Consider the following 24,855-nt stretch of genomic DNA (forward strand, 5'->3'; position numbering starts at 1 on the left):
TATTATAAGTGTACCTTGATTTGGTATAACATATCATATCAACTCCCTCATTTGGGAGGAAGACCAAAGACTGAGTAGTGAAGAAGAACCATTAATGTGAGCCAAAAGGGGAGGAGCTTGCCTGCTACTGAGTAGTAGAAGACTCGACTCACACAATGGAGTAAATAAGAACATCAGCTAGAGGATGCAGGTAAATTAGGTTAGGATTTTATTTTTTTAAGTATTTATAATTTAATTAAAATTTTAAATATATATATTTTACAACCAAATCAAGTTCAAATTAATTTTAAAAATATAGAATAATATTTATATAATTTTATTAACATTTAGATATCTGTAAAAATATTATTATATTCCTTCATACATTATAAAATAATGAATACATGAGAATCTGAATATTTTTATAATATTTTAATTTTTTTTTTAAAAATACGAATGTAATGTATTTATATAAGAAGATAAATAAAATATAAAAATAAAAAAATTTAAATATTAATTTATAAAAAATAAAAAATATATTTTATATATTATATTTTACGTGATGCTTATATAACACACATATAAATATTTTGTGAATAAAATTTGAATAGACTATGTATCTTAAAAATAAATAGCATTCAACACTAATACAAAAGGGACCGATTTGAATGAAATTAAAAGTTCAAGTTTCATTTAAAAAATGATAATATGTTATTTAAATAAAAAAAAATAGTAAATAAGTGAATTAAGTATTTATATTTATATGCATATATCTATATTAAAAATATTATATAAATAAATTATAAAGTAATAATATATTTGAAGCGGATACACCAAGTTTTATAGAATATTATTATAATAATTTTTAAGTATGAATTATTTTTTTCACTAAATTTAATTTAGCCTTACTCCGACATTTATATTAGACGGTAGTATATAAAAAAAAAAAAAAAAACTAACAAAAGATAAATAAATTCAAACGGGCTGAAACTGGTTTGAACCGGACTAGAATTAGACTGAGACCAATCATTCCGGTTCTTAACGGTCTGGCTCTTGAAGAAAACACAGAACATATCAGAACCGGAGAAGGGGAAATCAAATTTGGTTGCAGAGACAAGGGAAGATCACAAGTATTGGTGATATCAAAGTTGCAGGAACGAAGTGAATGGTAACGCTAAAATGAATCAACTCAATCCTCACAGCACGCCGACCAGTAACGCAGATCCAATTGAACCTCGGCCGAACTCCATTGATAATTTTCCTCAAGCTCACCCTGTCCAGCCTCAACCCCAGACCCGGCGACCACGTGGGTTCGCAGCCACGGCGGCTGCTGCGGCCTCCATGGCGCCGACCACCAGCACCACTCCCACCATCACCACCACTAGCAACAACAATAGTAGTGGCAATAGCAGCACCAGCAGCAAGGGTAAGAGAGAGAGGGAAAAAGAGAAGGAGAGGACTAAGCTCAGAGAGCGACACCGGCGTGCAATCACCAGTAGGATGCTTGCTGGATTAAGGCAGTATGGAAATTTTCCACTCCCGGCTCGTGCTGACATGAATGATGTGCTTGCTGCCTTGGCTCGTGAGGCTGGCTGGACTGTTGAGCCTGATGGCACTACCTACAGACAGTCACCTCCTCCTCATCAAATGGTTTGTCTCATTTTATCCTTTTTTTTTTTCTTTTTGTTCCTGCGAAATGTTATGATTTCGCTGATTGCTTTTTGCAATGGTGGATATTGAAATTGACGACTGCTTATAACATTCACTTTTTGGGTTCATTACCATTAATTGGCAGGCTTCATTTCCTGTGAGGTCAGTTGAGAGCCCACTTCCTTCTGCGTCTTTCAAGAACTCATCTGTGAAACCAGCATTAGACGGTCAGCAGTCAATTCTTAGAATCAACGAGAGCCTCTCACCGGCATCACTTGATTCTGTTGTCATCACTGAGAGAGATACAAGGAGTGAGAGATATACAAGTGCCAGTCCTATCAATTCTGTTGAATGCTTGCAGGCTGACCAGGTGATTATTTTCACAAATACAATGTGGTTTAACAGTAGAGTTTTCAGATATGATTCTGTGAGAAAATTAAGTCTTTTGTGTTGAAAATTAATGTGAAAATTATAATTTATTTTAGTTATTAATTTGAATTCAAATAAATTTTTATTTTTAATTAGATTTATTTTATGTTTAATTTTTAAAAATTATATAATCAGTGAAAGTTTATTTTTAAAAAAATTTAATTTATGTTTATTTTTTAAATTGTGGTAGATTATTTTACGAAATTTAATTTAAATATAAATCTATTTAAATACATTTTAATTTTTTTTTTCTTTTTTTAAAGTAACAGTGTGAAAATTATATTAACGGGTATCAACAAAAGGGATACCACTGTGTAGAAAAAATTTACAAAAGTGTTAGCATGTCAATGACATTCGCAAAATTTATATAGCCATGCCATGACCAAACAAAATAAAACCAAAATAATGGAGCCATTTTTCCTATAATCTATACAAGCCAATTTCTATACTCTCAAATGCTTTAGAATTTCTTTCATTTCAAAGTATCCAAAATACAGTTAATGGGACAATCTTCACAAGATTGTTTTTTCAGCCTAGTCCTTTCCAGGCCTAAATCTCATCCAGAACAGAACCAGCAACTGCCCAGCTTACCCCCACCAAACCCATGGCCCATGGATGAGATTTCAGAATCCCCCGGCCACCATAACAGCAGATGATTGCATGTTTCCTCAGCTCTCTTGCATAAAAAACATCTGTTGGCCATCACCCATCCTCTAATTTTTAATTTATCAATTATGAGTATGCATTCCCTACAAGCTTCCTAGCCAAAGAATGCAATTATCTCATTCCTCTTCTGTCCTTTTCAGAAATATGATTGTAAAATGGTCTTACAGAAAAGGCACCATTGTTTTCCAACTTCTAACTCACTTGATCCCTCCCAGGGCTAATCTGTTGGCCAGTCAGGATTTGTAGCAATTCTAAATATTCCCCACATTCCCAATCGTTCAAATTTCCGTTTACATTGATTGACCACTTGATATTGTCATTTACAATTTTGTATGCCTCACCAATCATCATATTTCTATCTTGAGCAATCGCAAAAATACTAGGGAAATGACTTTTGAGGCTTCCTCCATCAATCCATTCATCCAAGCAGAACTTTATCCTGTCACCACTGCGGAGATCCCGGCGGATGCAATCCCTGAACTGCAGTCACTGGAGTAAAACGCTCTTCCATAGTCCCAAGCCGTGGCTTCATTTTTGCAGCACAGTCAACCTGCAAGGCGCCCCACCTCACCTGAACAATTCTTCTCCAAATACTGTTCTCATCTTTTGGGAATTTCCACAACCATTTTGCCTGCAAGTCTACCAAGGATCTAATGCCAGTCACCCCTGCTTGAATGGTTTTTTGACATCCTCCCTATTTAACCAAGTGGTACTTCCTGTTTCAAGCATCATCTCCTCAAAGAAAGCGGCTTTGACTAGTTTCCAGCTTCTTAACGATGCTAGCCAGTTTCGTCGGGGTAGATAGGAAGTAAACTGGCAGGTTAGAGAACGTGCTCTTTATTAAGGTGAGCTTGCTTCCCTTAGACAAAAAGTTTTTCTTCCATCTGGCCAGCCTCTTCTCAAATAAATTGATTACCGGTTCTCAAGATCCCACATCCTTGAATTTGGCTTCCAAGGAGACCCCCAGGTATTTAATAGGGAGTTGACTGGCCTTGCAGCCCAGGACTCTAGCCAACCTGGAACCATTACCATCACCACCAACCTTCACCACTTCTGATTTGTTCATATTGATGTTGAGGCCCGGGATGGCTTGAAAGCAAAACAAAAGGCATCTTAAGTATAGTAGGGTTTCTACCTTCGGAGGGTAGAATATAAGCACATCATCCGCGAAGAATAGGTGAGACACTTCTATAGAGCAGGTTCCTTTTCTGATTTCAACCCCCTCAAAAAGCTGTAGTTCTTTAGCTCCTGCCATAAGACCATTGAGTGCCTCCATAGCAATAATAAACAGTAGGGGAGAGAGAGAGAGGATCCCTTTGCTGAAGGCCCCTTGATGCATTAAAGAAAGAGGATGGACCACCATTTAAAATAACAGCAAAGGATGTAGAAGAGATACACGTTTTCATCCAACATCTCCGTTGAAACCCATTATATCCAACATATAATCAATGAAATTCCAACTAATATGATCGTAGGCCTTCTCCATATCAAGTTATCATATTAAACCCTCCTTCTTACTAGACACCAAGTCATCCACAATTTTGTTAGCCAACATAATTGCATCAAGGATCATTCTCCCTTCAATGAAAGCATGTTGGCACTCCCTAATAACCTCACCAAGAACCCGTGAAAGTTGCCTTGCAAAAACTTTGGCAATAAGTTTGTAAATGCACCCCACCAAATTTATAGGCATAAATTCTTTAATGTCCTTGGCTCCCTGTTTTTTGGCAATGAGAACAAGGCAGGTGGTTTTAATTGATGTGGTTTTAATTGCTTTCACAAATTTCCCAAATTCATGGATTCATTAAAAAGCTCCATCACATCATCCTTGATGATGTATCAAAACTCTTGGAGAAACTTCATGTTGAAACCATCCGCGCCCAGGGCTTTATTACCATTGCACAACTTTAGACACAAATGAACCTCCTCCTCAGAGAATTCCTCTTCCAGATTCATCCTGCTCTCACTGGAAAGACATGAGAACTGCATCTTATCAAGTCTGGGTCTGCTGGTACAAACTTCCGAGTATAATTAGGAAAAGTAAAGCCTAACAGCTTCCCTCATATCACTATTTCCTCTCACCCTGCTGTCACCAAACCACAATTCTGGTATATAGTTGCAACTCCTTCTATAGGATGCAAAAGCATGGAAGTACTTGGAATTTCGGTCTCCATTCTTCAGCCATTTTTCTCTGGACTTCTGCTGCCATGCAGCCTCATCCACCGAAATAATTTTAGCTAAGGTCTTCTTCAGTTCTTGTCTTCGGCCTCTCTCGGCCTCAGTGATTCCCATAGAGCCCTCTTTATCATCAAGGTCTCTAATTTCATTTATTGTGGATTGGAATTCTTTCCCTTCCCGTTCTCCTACCAGTTTAGTCCGTGTCTTGATCTCATTTTTTAGTACCATCAATTTCCAGACAACTTTGAAACTGGCCTTACCCATGACAACAGTGCCTTTCCATTTATCTTCCACCATAATACGAAACTTGTCATTTTTCAACCATTTATTGTCAAACCGGAAAAGGGCAAGGCCCCATTGAATTCGATCAGCTGAAAAGTAGATAGGATAGTGGTTCGAGGTTGGTCTCTGGAGAGTTTTTTGGATAACTCTGGAGAGCTTAGGAAGGAGACAAGACGATACAAGGAAGCGGTCAGTTTGGGAGCATGAAGGGTTAGTTCTCATGTTGGATCATGTCCATTGACCTCTAAAGAGTGGTAAGTCCATGAGGCCGAGGCAATCAATACCATCTTTGGATTCATCAACCTCCACATTACAGAAATTACCCCCGTTTCTTTCCTCCCTATAGATAACCATGTTGAAGTCCCCACCAGCAATCCCGTTTTGCCCCCCTTTCCTCCTAATATCTCCTAGTTCTCTCCAAAACAACTCCTTCTCCTCCTTGGTACCGCGGTAGTAAACGCTGGTGAAGAACCATTCTTCCCCATCCTGGCAGTTTTTAAACAGGCAAGAGAGAGTGACATTGCCCTTGGTTACCTCTATACATTTCATTCATTCATCATTCCATAATATAATAATCCTTCCCGCTGTGCCGCAGGCAGGGATAATGCCAGTTTAACTCTTTTTCACGCCATAAACGCTTAACTACATCGTTCTGATATATCTCAAGTTTAGTTTCTTGAAGACATACAACATTCAGGTTTCATTTTCTTGGACAACCCTTCATAATTAGCCTTTTACCTCTGTCATTTAGACCTTTAACATTTCAGGATATTATTTTGTGAAACATTAATGGAGAGAATCCTCACCCCTTGTATTCCTTGATCCATTCCTTTTTTTTTCTCATAATTTACAGTTGATATGAGTCTCTTCAGTTCTCTGGGGATCCCCCCTCTTTGGTTTTTCCTCTCTTTAGGTGATACCAGATCCATTTTCTATCTTGCCACTCTTATTCTATTTATTTCAGAAAAGAGAGAGAATACCTAGTTGTCCATGCCCTCAATGGTGATTCCTATCATGCGTCGGAACTTCTGAATGTGTTGGAGGAACCATGATGAACATGCGTCCGCAACGTGATCAACTACCTCAACACCATCAAGACTTAGGGATAGGATTTCTTCAATATTCGAGTCAATCACCAGAGCTGACATCTGCCAGAACCATATAAAGATGATCATTATTCAGTGAGGTTCCTTCAATGTCGAGCTCGCTCAAGGGAGAATCAGGTTTGGGAATCTCCATGAATTGACCCATATGGTTTTGCTTGCAGTTTCCCTCGCTCTTTCCTTCTAGAACACACTCTGCCTCATCTACGCTTGTCGGATAATTATCCATATCTTCTTTCTCCTTTCTCTCCACATCTTCTGTGCTGCCCACATTAGGGTTCGGGGAATTGTTTGACCCTGAATGTTCCCCTCTGGAATAGAAGCTATTGAGAGGAATTCACTCCCTTTCATATTTAGGCCTTGCGGTTTTTGGGTTTGGCTCTCCATTCGACAGTCCCATTATCCACTTTCTTTTTTCTTCTTTTGAATATCTTTTCTGCCCACTTGGTCCAATTAGAACTTTTTGGGCTTGTCTTACTCGATATTCAGACCCCCTTCTCCTTGTTTCCAGCTCACTTGAGCCTGAGTGATGATAGGGTCTGTTACTGGGCCTAAATGTATTGGATTCGATCTAACCCGTTTTCTTCTCAGGGGGCTTCTGCCCTACCTAATTCCTCTTCACATCCTCTCTATTCTGTAGCGCCGTCGCATAGGATTGTTTATTCCCGACCTCCATGGCAAAGTGGATTAGTATATGGTAGTGAGGGCATTTGAATGAGGCTTTCTAGGGTTTATCGTGGTTATTCTTCAGAGTTTCATTGCTCTTGCCATCTTTAGATTTCGCCAGAGGTTTCTTTAATGGCCAGTTCACTAGTTTGAAGGCCGCGTTCATGAACTTCCAGCACCCCTTTCGTTGGTTCCCAAGTTTCTTTTTGCCTTTTTTCCCTAAGCCACTGACAGCATAAGATACAATCCCCTCTTGTTGCTTCTAAACGAGAACCATAGATCATAGTTCCGTCCCAAGAAATGTTTTGCTCGTTCCCCACTCTTTCTCCTCCACCAGAAATCATCAAAGCGTCCAGGAACCAGCTGAACTCGGCTTTGTTGAGATAAATGGATTTCTGAAAGCCTCTACCATTTTTGGAGATTCTCAGTCACTCCAGTTGCCAACCATTGCAGACAAGATCAAACAATTTATTTTCGATCGCCACAAACCTTCAATCACTTTGCAGAATTTATGCCATCCGGTATGGTCGGCCACTACGGCTGGCCAGTGGCTGAAAAGGAGGGGTCACGAGCTCACACGTGACTTAGGGATAGAGAGATGAGAGAAGAGGGTTGATACAAAAATATCTTAAGCAAAAGACTTTAAGTTTTTAATTTTTTAAGTTAGTGAAGTTAATGAAAAGTTTAATTTTTTTTATCTAGAAAAATTCCAATAAGTGGTATCAGAATTTTTTCTGATTATAGGTCTGTGAGAAAAAAAATATAGAGAGAAAATAAGTGAGTTCCCTACACTAAATATTGGCTCAAACATTTTTCCATTGATTTCACCTCCTATTTTCACAGAGAAAAATTATCAATTATGGATTGTAAAAATGCAAACATATTTACAAATTTTTTATTTGTGAGATGTGATTGAAAATAATGGTTAACTTCCACCATTGCCATCTTATCCAATTGCAACTCAGCTAAAGAGTTATAATGAAGAAAAATCTAAGAAGTACAAAGCAAAAACTTGTTCGTACTCTTTAATTTCTGAAGTGATTTCAATTAATATCATAACTTATGAAACTCCAAAAGAGATATGAGATTTGTTTAAAACTGAGTATTTAGGCATTGACCAAATTAGGTTGATGCAAGTTTTGAATTTTAAGAGAGAATTTGAGATTCAAATGATGAAAGAATTAGAAGGAATCAAAGAGTATTTTAACAAGCTCCTAACAATTGTTTACAAAATTAAATTATCTGGTGAAGAGTTTTCTGACAATAGAATTGTTAAAAAATTCTTGTGAGCTTGCCGGAAACGTTGGAGTTAAAGATTTCATCACTTGAAGATTCTAAGGATTTATCAAGAATTACAATTCTAGAATTAATTAATGCTTTGCAAGCAGTGGAGCAGAGAAGAGTAATGAGAGATAAAAAAACAATTGAGGGAGTCTTCATGGCCAAAATGTCAAACAAGTCTTCATCAACATCAAAAAGGAAAAATTTCCATCATGCGAAGTATGTAAGAAAACCAATCATGATGAAAAAGATTGTTGACATAAAGGTAAATTACAATATTTTTATTATAAAAGATTTAGGTATATACAAAAAAATTACAGATTAAAGAATGAGCAAACAAATGTTGCTGAAGAAGAAGAATATCTTCTTTGAAAATTGGAGAGAAGTGCTCCGAGATAATTAATTGCAGATTTTGATAAGAAATGTATCAATAATTGGAGGTTGATGAGAAGTGTATTAACAATTGAAGAGAAGTGTTTTAAAATATGAAGATTAAATAAGACATATTGAAGATATGTGCTCTAATAAGAAAAAATTATTGATTATAATTCTTATATTAAGAGAGAGCGTTGAAAATTAAGGTAAAAATTATAATTTTTTTTATTTATTAGTTTGAATTCAAATAAATTTTTATCTTTAATTAGATTTAATCCATTTTTAATTTTTAAAAATCATGTAATTACTGTAAATTTATTTTTTAAAAGATTTGATTTATGTTTATTTTTTATATTGTGGTAAATTAATTTTAAACATTTGATTTAAATGTAATTTTATTTAAAAACATTTTAAGTTGTTAATTTTTGGAGATAGTGAATTCAATGAAATTAATGAAAATTTAAGTTTTCCCTACCTATAAAAACTCCAGCATCTCGGTATAATCGCTTTCCATTAACGATAGTGAAATATTAGCATAAAGGCTCTTGGTGTACCTATGTTTCATGTCTTTGTCTTTGGGTGTACAATGGATGAGTATTTTCTATCCTGGCCATATGTTACTTGAATCTTGCGCCCTGGAACTCGTTTTTTGGAGTTAAAGTATTTTCATGAAATGATATATAAAGGGGATTTCATTAATGGTCTTGTGCTACTTACAATCCCTTCAGATAGTGTAATAATATCTAAGGTATTGTTGACTACTGTTTGGTAGACTAAGCATTTCTGAGTTCTTATTTATTGCTGCAGCTTATAACTGATGTTCGTTCTGGGGAGCATGGGACTAATTTTACTGGAACTCCATACGTCCCTGTTTATGTAATGCTTCCGGTGAGTGTTTGATGTTGTGCGGAGGTTTATTTATTTCATTTGAGCATCACCATCAGGTTGTTTATATCTCTATTAATTTTACTTCGTTTTATTTACTTGTAACTTTTCTGTGCGATCCTTTTTAACCATTCGTATACTAATATGTTCATGACAATCTGAAGACCAAATTTCTACCAAATTTCTAATTGATTTTCTGATAATTAAAACTTTTTTTTTTTTTTTTTAAATTTCTGTTGCAGGCTGGCGTCATCAACAATTTCTGCCAGTTGGTGGATCCTGAAGGTGTTAGACAGGAGCTAAGTTACTTGAAGTCTTTGAATGTAGATGGAGTCAGTGTAGCTTGTTGGTGGGGAATTGTTGAACGCTGGAACCCTCAGAAGTTTGTTTGGTATGGCTATAGGGAGCTGTTCAACATCATCCAAGAGTTCAAGCTCAAGTTACAAGTAACTTTCGTTTCTAGTAGACATGTTATACAGAAGGGCACCTCTTTCAAGATTGTAAAAATTTGTGAATTATTAACTTCAAATATGATGCAGAATGGGCTAGCATTAGATTTTCTAAATAAATTAGAAATAATAATTATATTAAATGTGAAATAACAATACTATTTAGAAGTTTATTATTATATTATTTAGGAGTATTATTAAAATTTTTGTAATTTAGGATTTTATTCTCATTATTATATTTTCTATCTATATTAGGATTAATATTTTTAAATTCTCTTAGTTTACTTTTTCTTTGTGTAACTCATTTATGAAGTCCTATAAATAGATTTGTAATTTCACTTATTGTAGATTAAGTTATTAAATAATATTTTGAAAATTTTTCAGTTTTTTTTTTTTTATTTTTTGGTTTTGTCTTGCAATCAAACCTTACTTGTGGTGCTTAAAACTTCTTAGATTTGATGTTTAAGAAATTCTAAATGTGATGTATAGATTTTTTTTTCTCCAAATACTTAATTAGACAACTCAATTCTATTTGTCCTATATTAATTAGACAAATCTTGGTCATATCTTGAATCTAAAAGGACTTACCCTTGGTTCCTATATTAATACAATTCTTTTATTTTTCAAAAAAAAAAAATTGTTTGGATAAGCAAGTTTAACTGCGACAGTAACACATTCTTTTTATCTGAAAAAAAAAAGTTTTAAGTGCGACAGAATATAGGATCTCAATCACTCAGTTCGTTAAGCTTGTCTAAGAGAGAAAAAATTTGTCATTCCTTCACAAGTAATATCAGTTTATTGTTTTGAACTTTGTTGGGTTTCAAAGTTTGGATCGTCGAACATGTCTTTTGATCTTTTGCAATTTTTACATTGTAGCATAATCTGGTATCTTTGGAACACTTTGTAATGCATTTTCTATTTGATGGTTACAAGAATTGATGTTCTTCTGGAACATTTAGCGATAGAAGCGTTCAAAATGCATTACCATATATTTTTATGTGTCATGTAGTCAAAGCCGTCCGTGTGGGTGTTAAATGTCTGTTTGTTTGAAATCTTTGTTTCTTTTTGGGTCATCACTCTCATTCTGAATTTCATACTGAAAACTGGATCCTCATAGAGGGTGTGTAATTTAACATCTTATCTTTAATTCTGAAGGTTGTGATGGCATTTCATGAGTTTGGAGGGAATGATTCCTGTGGTTTATTAATTTCCTTACCTCAGTGGGTTTTGGAGGTTGGGAAAGAAAACCAAGGCATATTCTTCACGGATCGTGAGGGAAGGAGGAACACTGAATGTCTGTCTTGGGGGATTGACAAAGAACGAGTTCTACATGGAAGAACTGGTATTGAGGTAACTAAAGAAACCATTAAAATATTACTTTGATTCCCATTGTTTTGGAAGTGAATTTTTTTTACCTTTCTACTCCCATTTTTAGAAATTGCTTAAAGTTTTTGTTCTTGGATCTTTTAGGCTCTTATTTTTCTTAACAGGAACTTTTAGGCTTTATATTCTGTAGAGTCTTATATATAATGGTCCGAGCTCTTCCTGCGCATTCACATTTTTGTATTTTGTGCAGGTTTATTTTGATTTCATGAGAAGTTTTCGGACCGAGTTTGATGACCTGTTTGCAGATGGTCTGATTTCTGCTGTCGAGGTTGGACTTGGAGCATCTGGAGAGCTGAAATATCCATCTTTCCCGGAAAGAATGGGTTGGAGGTATCCTGGTATCGGTGAGTTTCAGGTATTCATTGAAGCTAACCTTATTTTATGGGTAGTTCTCTATTCCAAACTATTTTGTAACAACTTTGAGATTTTGTTTTTCTTTTCTGGAATAATATCTTCTTATCATTTTTCTGACAATTTTCTATAAAATCATCATCAAGATCTTGTCTTTAAAAATTCCTGTGGTTTTGAACGACACAATATCTAAACTAGAGTGCCTTCATTGGAGGTAGATAAATCCTTGTGCATCCTTAGTCGCGAACAAGATAATGGATCACATTCATAGATCCAAGGGAAAAAGCATAACCTCAAATAGATTTTGAAAAGACCTATGATGGGGTTCATAAGAACTTTTTAGAACGAGCGATGGAGCACAAGAGATTTGGCCCAAGGTGGAGGAGGTGGATCTGACATTGTCTATCATCAGTCTCTTTTACAGTAATTGTTAATGGAAAACCCCAAGAGTGGTCTCAGTTGTTGGGAAAATTGAGGTAGGGAGATCCTCTACTCCCATTTCTCTTTCCTCTTGTGGTGGATGTGTTGACTAGCATGTTATCTAGAGCAAATGAACAAAATACGATGAAGGGTTTAGTGGTGGGGAAGGATAGGATAAAGGTTTCACATCTATAGTTTACTGATAACACAATATTATTTTTGCTACATAATTATAGGTTAATAAAAAATGTGTTTTACTCTTCTTCAAAATTTGAGTGTATCTCAGGACTAAGAATCAATATGGGGAAACGTAGTCTCATAAGAATTAATGTGGAGGCTTAGATCGTAGTGAGCCTAGCAGAGTCAATAAGTGTGCTAGAATTGATTAGCTTTTGACATATTTGGGAGTCCACTCAGGGGATAACCGAGGAGTAATCATTTTCGGGAGGGGCTAGAGAATAAAGTGGCCAAGAGGTTAGAAAGTTGGAAAGGGGGCTTTTCTCTCTGGTGGTAATCTGACCTTGATCCACGCATGTCTGTCTCCTTTGTTTTTTTACCCCTAACCAGATTGCATGTAGCAGATGGAGCTATAATAGGGATGGCAAGAGTTGCCATGTAACACCCTGACTTTTTGGTACGTAACGAATTTAAAACTACAATATTTCCGGTCTACTACCTTACAAAAATTTTCATTTAAAATTTCAAACCCTTTTATTTTAATTAGTTTTTCCAAAATGTTATCTGAGTTTGCCAAAAATTTCTGGAGAAAAACAAAGAAAAAAATGGCTGGGGAAAAAATCAGACCACGACCCCGGCCCGCAGCCCGTGACCTGTGAGCCGCAGCCTGTGAGCAGCAGCCCGCGATCGCGAACAGCCCGTGTGGGCAGGCCCGCACGCACTGCACACGCTTGTGCGTGCGACTGTGTGCGCAGTACACGTGCACAGTGCGCAGCGTGGCCGCTTGCGCACGCGCACAGCTGTGTGCTGTCACTGATGGGACAGCCTTGTCCCGTCAGTCAAATGGCCACCTTTGGCCTTTCTTTTCTTCTTTTGGTCATACTTGGTGCGCCCCAAATCCGCCTCTTCACTCCATTTCACCGATTGCTGCCAAGTGGCGCAAATCCGGCCTTCCCTTTTTTTATTTAAACCTCTTCCTTTCCATTTCTTCCTCACCATTTTTCCTTCTTCATTTTCCAATCTGAGAGGGAGAGTAAGAGGAGAGACTTTTAGAGAGAGAAAGGGAAGATCTTTAGGGAGATTAAGGAGCAAGAAAGAAAAGAAAAGTTTGGAGTTTCACAAGCTCGTTCAGAGGATTTTTAGAAACTCTTCCTTTACTACCTAAAGGTTAAGACAACCCGGTTAAGGTAAAGGATTCTTTAGTATTTATTTCTATGACTCTAAGTGCTCTTTCTAACTAAATAAGATAATGATAACATGAGATAGTTGTGAATGCTTGCTTGGTGTCATATTTTATTTGGTATTGGTTGTTAATCTACTTCGAGACCTTTATACTCATTTTGACTAAATGAGATTTGTATGAGACCTATCCATTACCTTACTCTTAGTAAGAGCAAAGAGGAGTATTTTGATGAGTCACGACTGCGTGAAAATATCCTGATGGCCAAGAACAGAAGTAATAGATTTTTGGCCGAATGGGTTGGACCCCCATTGGGTTCTGAACATGAGGCATGATGCATAAGAGTTTGTTACATGATTAAAATGCATGAAACCTTGTCTAGAGTGATGTTTTTCTTAGTTGAATTGTTTGTTGGTTATCTTTGCAAATGTTTGATTTCGTTTTGCCATGGAAATATTGAGCATACTGCATGAAAACATGAAAATTAGAAGTTTACATGCAGGTTTGGCCCTTCACCTCACTTAGGTAATGGTGAAGAGGGTTATTCTAGTAGACCTTGGTTCAAGAAGGTGACCCAAAGGTTAAGTTCGGGTAAAATGAGCTTTTGGGCCGAATATGTGATATGTGTCTTCGAATTGGATATGTGATATCAGCCTTCGGGCCGGATATGTGAAATGAGCCTTCGGACCGGATATGAGCTTTCGGGTTGGATATGTGATATTAGGTTCGAAAGTGATTACATTGAACATATAACATGCATATGAAGAAAATATGAAATTGTTGTGAATATGAAATAAACAAGTAAGAAGAATGGAAAAAAATCCGTTCGACCATTTTTTTTGAGGGGTTTCTGTTTCTCCCTCCTTTGAATAAGTGTTGGTAAATCACTCCCTGTGATGATCGGTGTTCCCTCTGACGAGAGAGAATATGCGTTAGGTGAGTGTAGGGTCCCCATGACGAATGGATCGCTATGGATTAAAGTCTAGATGGGGGAAATGATAAGACCCGAGAATAGGTCGGTGAGTCACAGTGGTATCAGCCTTCGGGCCGGATATGTGAAATGAGCCTTCGGACCGGATATGAGCTTTCGGGTTGGATATGTGATATTAGGTTCGAAAGTGATTACATTGAACATATAACATGCATATGAAGAAAATATGAAATTGTTGTGAATATGAAATAAACAAGTAAGAAGAATGGAAAAAAATCCGTTCGACCATTTTTTTTGAGGGGTTTCTGTTTCTCCCTCCTTTGAATAAGTGTTGGTAAATCACTCCCTGTGATGATCGGTGTTCCCTCTGACGAGAGAGGATTTGCGTTAGGTGAATGTAGGGTCCCCATGACGAATGGATCGCTATGGATTAAAGTCTAGATGGGGGAAATGATAAGACCCGAGAATAGGTCGGTGAGTCACAGTGGTAGTCATGGATCTTTTCTGCCATCGGTGGATATAAGTTGCAACGGTTTCGTGCGAAAGTCAGTAAAAGAAAAATAAAACTTAAGCATGGTTTAGAGCATCATTTTGATTCGTATGATGGAATTCCTGTTTTTGGTGCATCGATTATATTTTCTGATGTTTCTCTTGTCGTCACCTTATTCAATTTCTCTGTTTACTCGACATGATATCCGCTTGAGCATACTTGATGAAATGTGTCTACTTAAGATGATATTTTTATGATGTTGAATGTCTGTTTATCTGGTATTTATAAGGACAATAGTTTTTCACACGATTTAATTGCTCCATCCCGTGATGAATTCTAAGATAAGCAGTATACAAGTTTTATTCAAAATACTTACTCTTTAAACTTTAATTGTGTGATTTCAAATGCTGTTTCTTTTACTAAATTTATTTAAAACTTACCCCTAATCCGTGCTCCCTCCAGGTGTTGAGAAAATTAAGAATTCGCTCTCTGAATCACCTCTTGGAGATCAGTTAGACTAATTTCCAGACTCTTGATGATACTCTAAAATATAATTCGAGTGCAACAATTACTCTGTACTCTGATGAGGCTTCTTGTAAGGAGTCTATTTTGTATTGAATTGCCATCTTATGGCCTTATTATAGGGAACTGAACTTAGGAGGTGGTGAGGGATTTCCAAATTCCGCTTCAATATAAAAATTTTTATTTTGCACTCGTAATCTATTGAGTTTTCGGCTCCTTTTTTACTCAATGGGTAAGTTGGGACGTCACATGCCAGGACCTGATTAACCTGCTTTGCATGAACTTGGTCCAATACGGTCTTTCTACTAAATGATCAGGTTTGGGTCGGGGTAGATTAAGTTTAGGCATGTTGGTGGCTAATTATAAAGAGGTAAGAACATGGGAGCCAGTGGTGACTAGATTTGAGAAAAGGCTGGCTGGTTGGAAGAGAGCTCTTCTTTATAAAGAAAGGAGACTAATGCTTATCTAAAGCACGTTGGGCATTTTACCTATTTATTATACATCTCTTATGACTATTCCAGCAAGTGTTGCAAAGAGGTTGGAGGCTATCCAATATAGATTCTTTTGGGATGATTGAAGGAAAGAAGGAGATATTATCTAGTAGCTTGGGAGGAGATTAAGGAGCCATGTCCCCAAGGAGGACTGGGGTTGAGATTCCTAGTGGAAATGAACATGATCCTATAGGATGACTCTGGAGATTTATGAAAGAAAAGGGTATCCTATGGAGAAGGACGATAAAACCGAAGTTTGGAATTGATGCGAAAAATTGGTTCACCAAAACACTGTCAAAACCGCATGGGAAAGGATTGTGGAAAAAAAAAAGGGAATGGATAGATTTCAAGCATGTAGTAAATAGAGGATTGGCAAGCGTAACATAGTCAATTTTGCAGGACTGGTGGTTGGAATGCGGAATCCTTAGAAATTAATTTTCTCACATTTTCATTATAGCACAACAAAAAGATATTCTGATTAGTGATTCTTTTATAGAAATGAGGGGAGGGAAAATGGAGTGGTAGGTAAATGTGCTGAGAAACTTGAACGATTGAGAGATTAATGAGTATAAGAATCACCTATCTACTTTGTCTGTCATCGTTTTGGATAGTAGCATTGATCAACCTTTGTAGAACATTATTTTTACAAGAGTGTCTTATGTCAGATCTTTCTACAAGTATTTGACCAAGCTTGAATTAGAATGTGCTGAGAAGCCTAGACGATTGACGGATTAATGAGTATAAGAATCTCCTATCTACTTTGTCTGTCATCACTTTGGATGGTAGCATTAATCTACCTTTGTGTTTTTTATCAAATCTCTCAACTAGTATTTGACTAAGCAGGAATGTTTTGGATTGAGTTTTCCTCTGAGACAAATTTGGAAGGTTAAAATCTATTCCAAAGTGGCCTTCTTTGTGTGGGAGGTTGGAAAAGCATGCATCTTGACTATTGATAAATTGATGAGAAGGGAAATTACTATGGTGAACGGTTGTTACTTATGTAAAAGGGATGCAGAATCTTTTAATCATATTCTTCTATGGTATCTAGTTGTGTACAAGTGATGCAGGGTGGAGTGTGTTTACTCCACGGATTAAAAATATCTCGATCTCGAACCCATTATATTTAACAATTCAAAACTTAATTACCTAAGGTAAACTCTCCTTATTGGAATCACAGTCGACTAAGCAAAAGTTTATCCAAGTAATTGAAAAAAAATAAAAAACATAGAGAAAGGCGCCACAGACTTGCCTAATAAGTCGATCCCTGATTCCCTGCTCAATGAAGTAGTTTGAAGCTCCTACCTTGAAGATGCCTGAAGAACTTGAAAATTAGAAGAACTAATTTAAGTAAAAGCTTCTTTATTAATATACTGAACACCTCTTGCTGCCGCTTTTCCCTCCTTTCAGAGCTCGATTTATGGTTACAACTGCTTATTTCAGAAAAAAAAAAAGAAAAAGATTTGTGGTTACAGCTGCTGCTCCATGCCTCTGCATTGTGATTGCTGCAGGTTGGACCTGTGTCTGAGCGTCTTCCTCCAAGGCTCTAAGTCTGTGTTATATGTCTATGTGTATATATATATATAAGCCTAGTATCTGCATATATGTGTATATGTATCACAAAAGTATGTCATTTATAAAAAATATATTTTTGTCTGCAGGTATATATATTATTTTTAATTTTGTATTAGCAGAAGCATTTTTATTCATGTGTGTGTCTATATATATATGTATAGAATTTATATTTGAAAACAAAAAAAGCATTTCCTCATTCTTCGAAGAAAAGCCTTAATGACTGGGTCGGTTGTGTGTTGTATGAAATAAAAATAAATGTTTAAACCTGCTCTGGGTTCGAGTATATATACTAAAGGGTAGGTTGAGTTCGGTTGTGGCAAAATCTGCTCTGAACTTGCCCCATTACCATCTCGAATCCATAATGAGGTTTTGGGAAGATACCTAGGTGGGAGATCAATCTTTAGCTTCTCAATTCCATTGCTTGTTTAACTTATCATCTAGACATGGTATCCCAATCTTGCAATTCATTTCCACTAGTGAGGAGAGTGTGGTTTGTAATTCTCATTTCACCATAACATTTCGGAGGGGAGAGCCTTGAAAAATGAAAAAGAAAAAAATAAAGAATGAAAGGTCGTCTGAGAACTGGTAAATACTTCTACTACGAAAAAAGGTTATGATAAGAAACACTCAATTTCTTGCGCTCTTGTTACATTTGATCATTATTCACCTTGATGCTCAATCATAATTATTATATAGGATAGATGGTCGAATGGTTTAAGGTGTAGCATTGGAACTACTATTTAGTTTTTTTTTTTATCAATGGTTCATATCTCACTCTTTCTGTACTTCTAACAAATTCACCAACTTTACGTTATTAGCTATAATGTTTCAAACTAAATAACAATCTGTACCAAAGAGTTACACTGTTCTTTCATATAGATTCTTTACTCCTAATTTCTTTAATATGGAAATACTGGAAAGAGCAAACAAGGGATGTAAATCTCCTTACTGATCTATGCTACATGAATGGGAGAAAGTCGAATGGCGAGAAAAAGCCTCGGGTCAAATCCCTTACCTTATGCCCCTTTACTTAACCTTAACTTAGGCTAAGGGAGGGAAAGTTGTACGAACTCTTGTTTTCTTATTTTAGTTAAATCGGTTTCCTATTTGATGGAAATAATAGTCTAAGATAAGTAATACATTTATTTCAAACCGACCTATTGTCTATATATTATTTGATTGACTCATCATTCATATTGGAATCTTTGGGAAGTCAAATAGTTTCGCAATTCTTCATGAGTAGATGAATTAAGAAAACTATAAATCAAAACTCTAGATTTTTATTCATCCTTCACTGTAATAGTATCTTGGGTTTTGCAACAATAGTTTAGTATATCTATTATATGACCACTAACTATTATATGTCTATGGTTAATTAATTGGCGGACTTTTTATATCTATTATTACAACCATTAATTAATATTTTCATTGCATCATCAAGATCTGTCATCATCAACACGGCATTGGAGTTTCACACTGTGCACAGTTGAACCAACCAAGAGCCTACTAGTGGCTGGAGCCGAGGGACCAATCTGGGTTGAAGAGCCCCCCTCCCCCCGAGGATTGATCCAAGTTTAATACCGCTGGTTTTACTTTTAGTGACCCTAGTAATACCACGGCCGGTGACCTCATTCATGATAGTGAAGACAGCTGGGTGACTAGCTTCATGTACCTGATTGGCACTTTTTGTCCTATGCAGCTGACAGTCTCAACATTCTAGAAGGCATCAATTTGGCTTGGGATAGGGATTGGGAAGCTAATCATTAAGGTGGACTTGCTTTTCCAACTGGTGGATAGTTTGGGTCATCACAACAATGAGACTGTGAATCAGATTGGAGAGCTCTTCCTTCAAAATTGGGAAGTCAACAGTTCCCACATTCATTGAGAAGCCATTACGCATGCGGACTTCCTTGCTCGATGAGCTCACCACATACACGAAAGACATGTTATGCTTGACTAGGCTCCTGGTTTCTCCAACATTACTTGTACTTAGATGTTTGTTGCGCTGCTTAGGCTAGGTTAACTGGCCACTACATTTAATCGCTTTTGTTCTTCATTATTTAATTAAAAAAGTCATACCATTCGAAAAAAGGTATTATCCAAATGCATTTCAAGTAATTATAGTAAAACATGACTTGTTGACTTTTTTGACTTTTCTAATGAACGTATTTATGTAACTATCATTCTGTAAGACCATAATAAAAACATAATTTTTGTTTTTCTTCTAAACGAATATGATATTGAGATTCTTTTTCGGAACACAATTGGTTTCTAAAGTCGCTTCCTGTTCTAAGCCTTTGACTAATTAGTCCCGGTAAAGTCTCCTTGATGATGTATCTTTTTGAAACAAGGCTCTTGTTATGTATCCACCCTTTCAGCTTGGAATAGATTGGCCAACTCTACTTGCTGCATCAGGTGTTCTGTGTACCTGAAAATATTTTTGGCTTTGTATAGCTCAGGTTCTCGGTTGCATCCAATAACAGGGGTAACTCCAATTCTTGAAAGGCTCTACCTAGATAGCTTTGTGGGGACCCAAGACCATTACTAATTCCCACTACTTCTTTTGTTCTGAGGTTAGGCTAGAGCCCCTTTTAGAGTTGGTTCGCAAGTGGAGAGGAAGTTACCAGGGTGATCATTTCCAGTGGACGTATCATTTCTCTCACCATAATGGTCAAGTTCTAGAAATGTGATTCCAAAGGCACTTGATTCTGGAGTTGCAATTTGTGTAACTCGTTGGAGGTGCTATGAAGAGCACCCTAGACTTCCATCACAGGTGTTTTAGCTTCTGGTCAGAGCCACTCATGGAGGTATCCTAATTGATGTAGCTGCTGGTGGCCTGTCATTGTTGCCTTCCCCTGATTATGCACCATCACTGTTTTTGAGACTAGATTATTTTCAGAATCAGATGGTTGTTGTACCAAGTTTTCACGAGCCTTGGACATATACTCCAATCTGAGGTTAAATTAAGGTTTAGAGTCATCAGAATTAGAAGAAGATTAGGTTAGGAACAGAGGGCACAGAAGAACACCGAAGAATAGGGAGAAAATTGAGAGAATTTAAGTGATCAGAAAGTAGCATAGCAGCAAATTCACTCTATGCCTTGGCCTACAGAGATGTTAAAGATAGCAGTCAATCCTACAAATCTTGAAGAGATTAAGACTAATAAGAAATTCTATGATTCTTTTCCAATCAGATTGTCCACAATCCTGTAAAGAGAGCTCCTCGCAGAAGGGGGTTCTCCTCCTTCTCCAACACCTTTGAATTAGAATGCATAGAACACTCGACCAAATGGGAAGCGATCTAATTGATCCCAAACATAGCAAACTGCCAGGTTGCACTGCAAGAAATAGATGACTCTATGGGTTTAAAAGGTAGGAATATTTTGGTTTTTTTCTATTCTAGATGTACCAGCAGCTTTATTTACACTCTGAATTGGCATATGATTTGGTGCTAAAAGTGGAAATCGAATGTGATTTAGAAGCTATGTAACTAATGGGGAATGTTTGATCAGTCCTCGTGTTTGTTAGAGCAACTTCTAGCTGTCCACACAAATACCTTAAGTTATGAAGGAACCTTATTTTTCCAGAACACATTAGCAAAAGAAATCAGAATGTTGCTAGGGTGTTGATAAAGTATTGGAGAAAGGATTTACAAGTGTAGAGACCAGAAAATTCCAAAAACCAGTGTCCGCAATCAAGTATCAGTGAAGGATGATAGTTTTGATTATATTTTTCTATTAATTCGAGTTCATTTTGTATAAGTTTTTGCTAACTTAACTTTATTTATTTATTTATTTTTCCTTTTCAACAGATGTTTGGGTAATTGTTGTGTTTCAATATCTACCTTATTTCTTTGATTTAGACATCTTTTTTTCCCTTATGCCATCAGGTGGTAGAAACGTGATAGTTTTGTTTACTTTATCTAATTAAATACACAAAAGAATCAATAGTGCAACTATCTAATAATTTTTTACGTTTCGGGTGGAGCGAATCAGGTGTTTGATTGCAAACTACTTCCAAACCTAGTGTCTAAAATGCAATTAATCCTTGCATTCTAAATATTTTTCTTGCTAACAATTCTTGCTTCAGCTGATACTGGTCAATCTATGCAGTGTTATGATAAGTATTTACAGCAAAATCTACAGAAAGCAGCTAAATTGCGGGGACACTCATTTTGGGCCAGGGGACCTGACAATTCTGGTCAATACAATTCACTGCCCCATGAAACTGGTTTTTTCTGTGAAAGAGGTGATTATGATAGTTACTATGGCCGCTTTTTCCTCCACTGGTATTCCCAGTCACTAATAGAGCATGCTGACAATGTTTTGTCACTCGCAAGTCTTGCATTTGAGGAGACAAGGATTATTGTCAAGGTAAGTGATTATCTAAAGTTATATGATTCTGTTAAAGTTGAAGTGTCGTCAAATTTTTCTCAACCTGGTTATTTTCTTTCCTGCGAACTCAATTCTAACATCTGTCTCTACCGTTCCTGCACATGCACATAAATGAGGAAAGGCACTTAAAAAACTGAGACATCGAATAAGTGAAGCCAAACGATCTCCATTTTCAGTTTGCATCTTTTCTAAAATTGCATGGCTTATGATTTAGACGCCTTTGCCAATAAGTAAACAAGTGGTTGACCCATTTGCAAATTATCTCATATGCATCAAATTCTAACTAATGAGAACAACTAAAATATTTAAGGATTTCCTGGTGCATATTGATTGGATCTGACAATGCAAATTTAATCTGATATAGATTTCCATACTATGCAATTTAAATCGTTCTGATCTAATGTGTGAAACATAGAAGGTGAAATGAAGTGGATCTGGTGGATGTGATGGGAATCCTCTTTGACCTTGAAAATCTTTGCATCAAAGTCTTGTACTAAGGAAGGAAAGTGAGAAAAATATGTTTCCATATTTTGATAAAGAAAAGGTGCCCTTGCCCATGTGCAGGTTCCTGCAGTTTATTGGTGGTATAAAACTACAAGTCATGCAGCAGAGCTCACAGCAGGATATTATAATCCTACCAACCAGGAAGGATATGCTCCAGTTTTTGAGGTTTTGAAGAAATACTCGGTTATAATGAAGTTCGTGTGTCCTGGGTTGCAGATGAGTACTGAAAATTATGAGCAATTAGCAGATCCAGAAGGTTTGAGTTGGCAGGTGTTGGCCCATTTTGATGCTTATCCCTTCTTTGGCTGTAAATAGTTCTGTTCTTTCCTTGGCTAACATGACATGCTACTAAGTATTAGATGATGATAACGAGTTCTAAAAGAATGTATAATTGCAGGTAGATTAGGTTGCATTTGCATAGTATATAGTGGTTAAGGAGTTATAATCTGCTCCTACAGGTTCTTAATTCAGCCTGGGATCGTGGATTGACCGTAGCTGGGGAAAATGCACTTTCATGTTATGATAGGGAAGGGTGCATGAGAATAGTTGAGATGGCCAAGCCAAGAAATGATCCTGATCGACGCCACTTCTCCTTCTTCACATATCAACAGCCAACTCCTTTGGTTCAAGGGACAATCTGTTTTTCAGATCTAGATCACTTCACAAAATGCATGCATGGTAAGAACTTCTAAATTATATCTTATTCACTTAGGTGTATTCACTTAAAAAAATTGTTTGCATGGTGAAATTAAATGTGCAATTTCTTGAGAACCTTGACGATCCTGTGTATTAGTTAAAAACTGATTCGTTCTTGAACTTAGCATCTAGTCTGATGTTTTAATTCATAAATGACTTAAGCACCATGGCATTGTTTCAATTAAAATATGAAGTTATCCTCCTTAAATTGAAATATGCAGTAGTTAGGTTAGATTAAAATTAAAAAAAAAAAAAAATGTGCCTCTCTTTCAACTTAAAGTGTCCTTTAAAATTCTTTTAACACAAAATTTGGAATGTTGAAGTATGGACAGCTTTTGTGCTTATGAATATCCTGTTAGTCGAAGAGTTACCAACTCTTGCCTGGTTTCCTATTTATGTCAACTTTCAATTTTTCTGACCTTCAGGTTATTTTTAAAACAAATGAATTATTTATGTCTAGTTTATTTAAAAATTGAATAAATTGTACTTCTTTCAACTATATGAGAATAAATTTTGAGCTCTAAGGTTATGCTTGTTCATTTTTCATTTGATTACTAGTTAACTTTTAGTTCTAATTACCTTATTGATTTTAATATGCATATTTAGAACGTAATTTATTGTATTCAACTTACTATGACCTCCAATGTCAATGAATTCAAGGTGAGAGTGATAGTGGCTCAAACATAAATTCTGTTTTAATTATGCATATTAAGATTACCATAAGAAATAGAGTTAGAAATTAAATGAGAAATTAACCAAAAGTAGCATAAGAGAATTTATTTGGAAGTCAACAATTTTATAATTAAAATAAGTTTGAATTTTTAAATAAATTTCATAGATATTGTTAATTTGTTTCTAACACTTTCTTTTTCTTTTGTATAATTTTAAACCTATCTCAAGTACTGGTGTCAAATTTATTGAAGAATATGTTTTATTAAATTTTGGTCTTGCTGATGATGTTGGTAACTAATTCTCTTTTGCAGGAGATATAGTAAGTGATTTGGTATCGTGATAGAATGCCTTGAGAACTTGGGTACCCGTGTATAACACACTCTTAAATTGCAAGCCAATTTACTGACAAGAAAGATATAGGTTTTATTGTATGTGGTAGATCTAAAGTATTGTATATTAAAATGATACATCTTCTGAAGCAGAGGGCTCTTGCCTTGGGGCCAGATAGGAGTTGTAGAAGTAGTTCCAAATGTAAAATACTGAATTTCAGTTCCTATATATATAATAATTTCAATCATTGTTTTCTTGTTTCTATATAGAAGAAGAAAGATACTAGTAAGGAGGAAAGTACAAAGCGGAAGGGAACTATGGACTGAAACAGTTAATGGAATTCATAATGACTTCTCTGAAATCAGAAATGAGAAAATTGTATTTTCATCTTTGGTTGTTTTATGGTAACTAAACATTTGTTGGAATGTTGGATTATCACAAATGAGGAATAATTTTAGAAATTGTTGTCTTAGATTATGATGAGAATATCGTATTACTATGACACTTTGGATATCTAAATCTTCTAAAATATATTTCGGAATATTTGAAATACTCAAATATAGCTTAAAATAGTCAAAATGCTTCTAAACGACTATTTTATTCGTGATGTGCCAAAATTTTCAGGAACAACCTTGCGTACCCAAAATGTTGAAAAGGTCGCCGGGTATTTAAATGCTTGAACATGCTATTGAGTTTAAAAATGCTCATGTAACTGGATATTTAAAATACCTAAAAATGATCAAGATTGTTACAATTGGATTAGATAAGGCTCTCCAGAAATAATTTTAAACTAGAAA

At 36.0% G+C, this 24,855-nt stretch overlaps 1 protein-coding gene across 2 annotated transcripts; it reads left to right on the plus strand.

Annotated features, from left to right (window-relative positions):
• The first annotated feature begins 1,047 nt into the window (after window positions 1-1,047).
• BMY2 (beta-amylase 2) lies at window positions 1,048-24,601 on the plus strand. Of its 2 annotated transcripts, none has more exons than XM_088216276.1 (10): window positions 1,048-1,629; window positions 1,775-1,999; window positions 9,417-9,497; window positions 9,737-9,940; window positions 11,099-11,293; window positions 11,520-11,684; window positions 21,575-21,835; window positions 22,421-22,630; window positions 22,819-23,038; window positions 24,328-24,601. In XM_088216276.1, exons 1-10 carry the CDS (start codon window positions 1,159-1,161, stop codon window positions 24,342-24,344), a joined length of 2,049 nt encoding a protein of 682 aa, XP_088072402.1. In that variant the 5' UTR covers window positions 1,048-1,158; the 3' UTR covers window positions 24,345-24,601. The 2 variants fall into 2 exon arrangements, with proteins under 2 accessions (XP_088072402.1, XP_088072401.1); XM_088216275.1 differs by lacking the exon at window positions 24,328-24,601 and adding an exon at window positions 24,040-24,305.
• Window positions 24,602-24,855: the final 254 nt, after the last annotated feature.

This window comes from Carica papaya, chromosome 3, assembly GCF_054855325.1.
Source record: "Carica papaya isolate Zhongbai chromosome 3, ASM5485532v1, whole genome shotgun sequence".
In the NCBI taxonomy this organism is placed as follows: Eukaryota; Viridiplantae; Streptophyta; class Magnoliopsida; order Brassicales; family Caricaceae; genus Carica; species Carica papaya.

Excerpts from the sequence above, each read along its gene's own strand:
- BMY2 (XM_088216275.1), top strand. The coding sequence starts at position 1,159 with ATGAATCAACTCAATCCTCACAGCACGCCGACCAGTAACGCAGATCCA. Across the intron at positions 9,941-11,098 it reads AGTTCAAGCTCAAGTTACAA|GTTGTGATGGCATTTCATGA; the intron begins GTAACTTTCGTT and ends TTAATTCTGAAG. Across the intron at positions 23,039-24,039 it reads CTTCACAAAATGCATGCATG|GAGATATAGTAAGTGATTTG; the intron begins GTAAGAACTTCT and ends TCTCTTTTGCAG.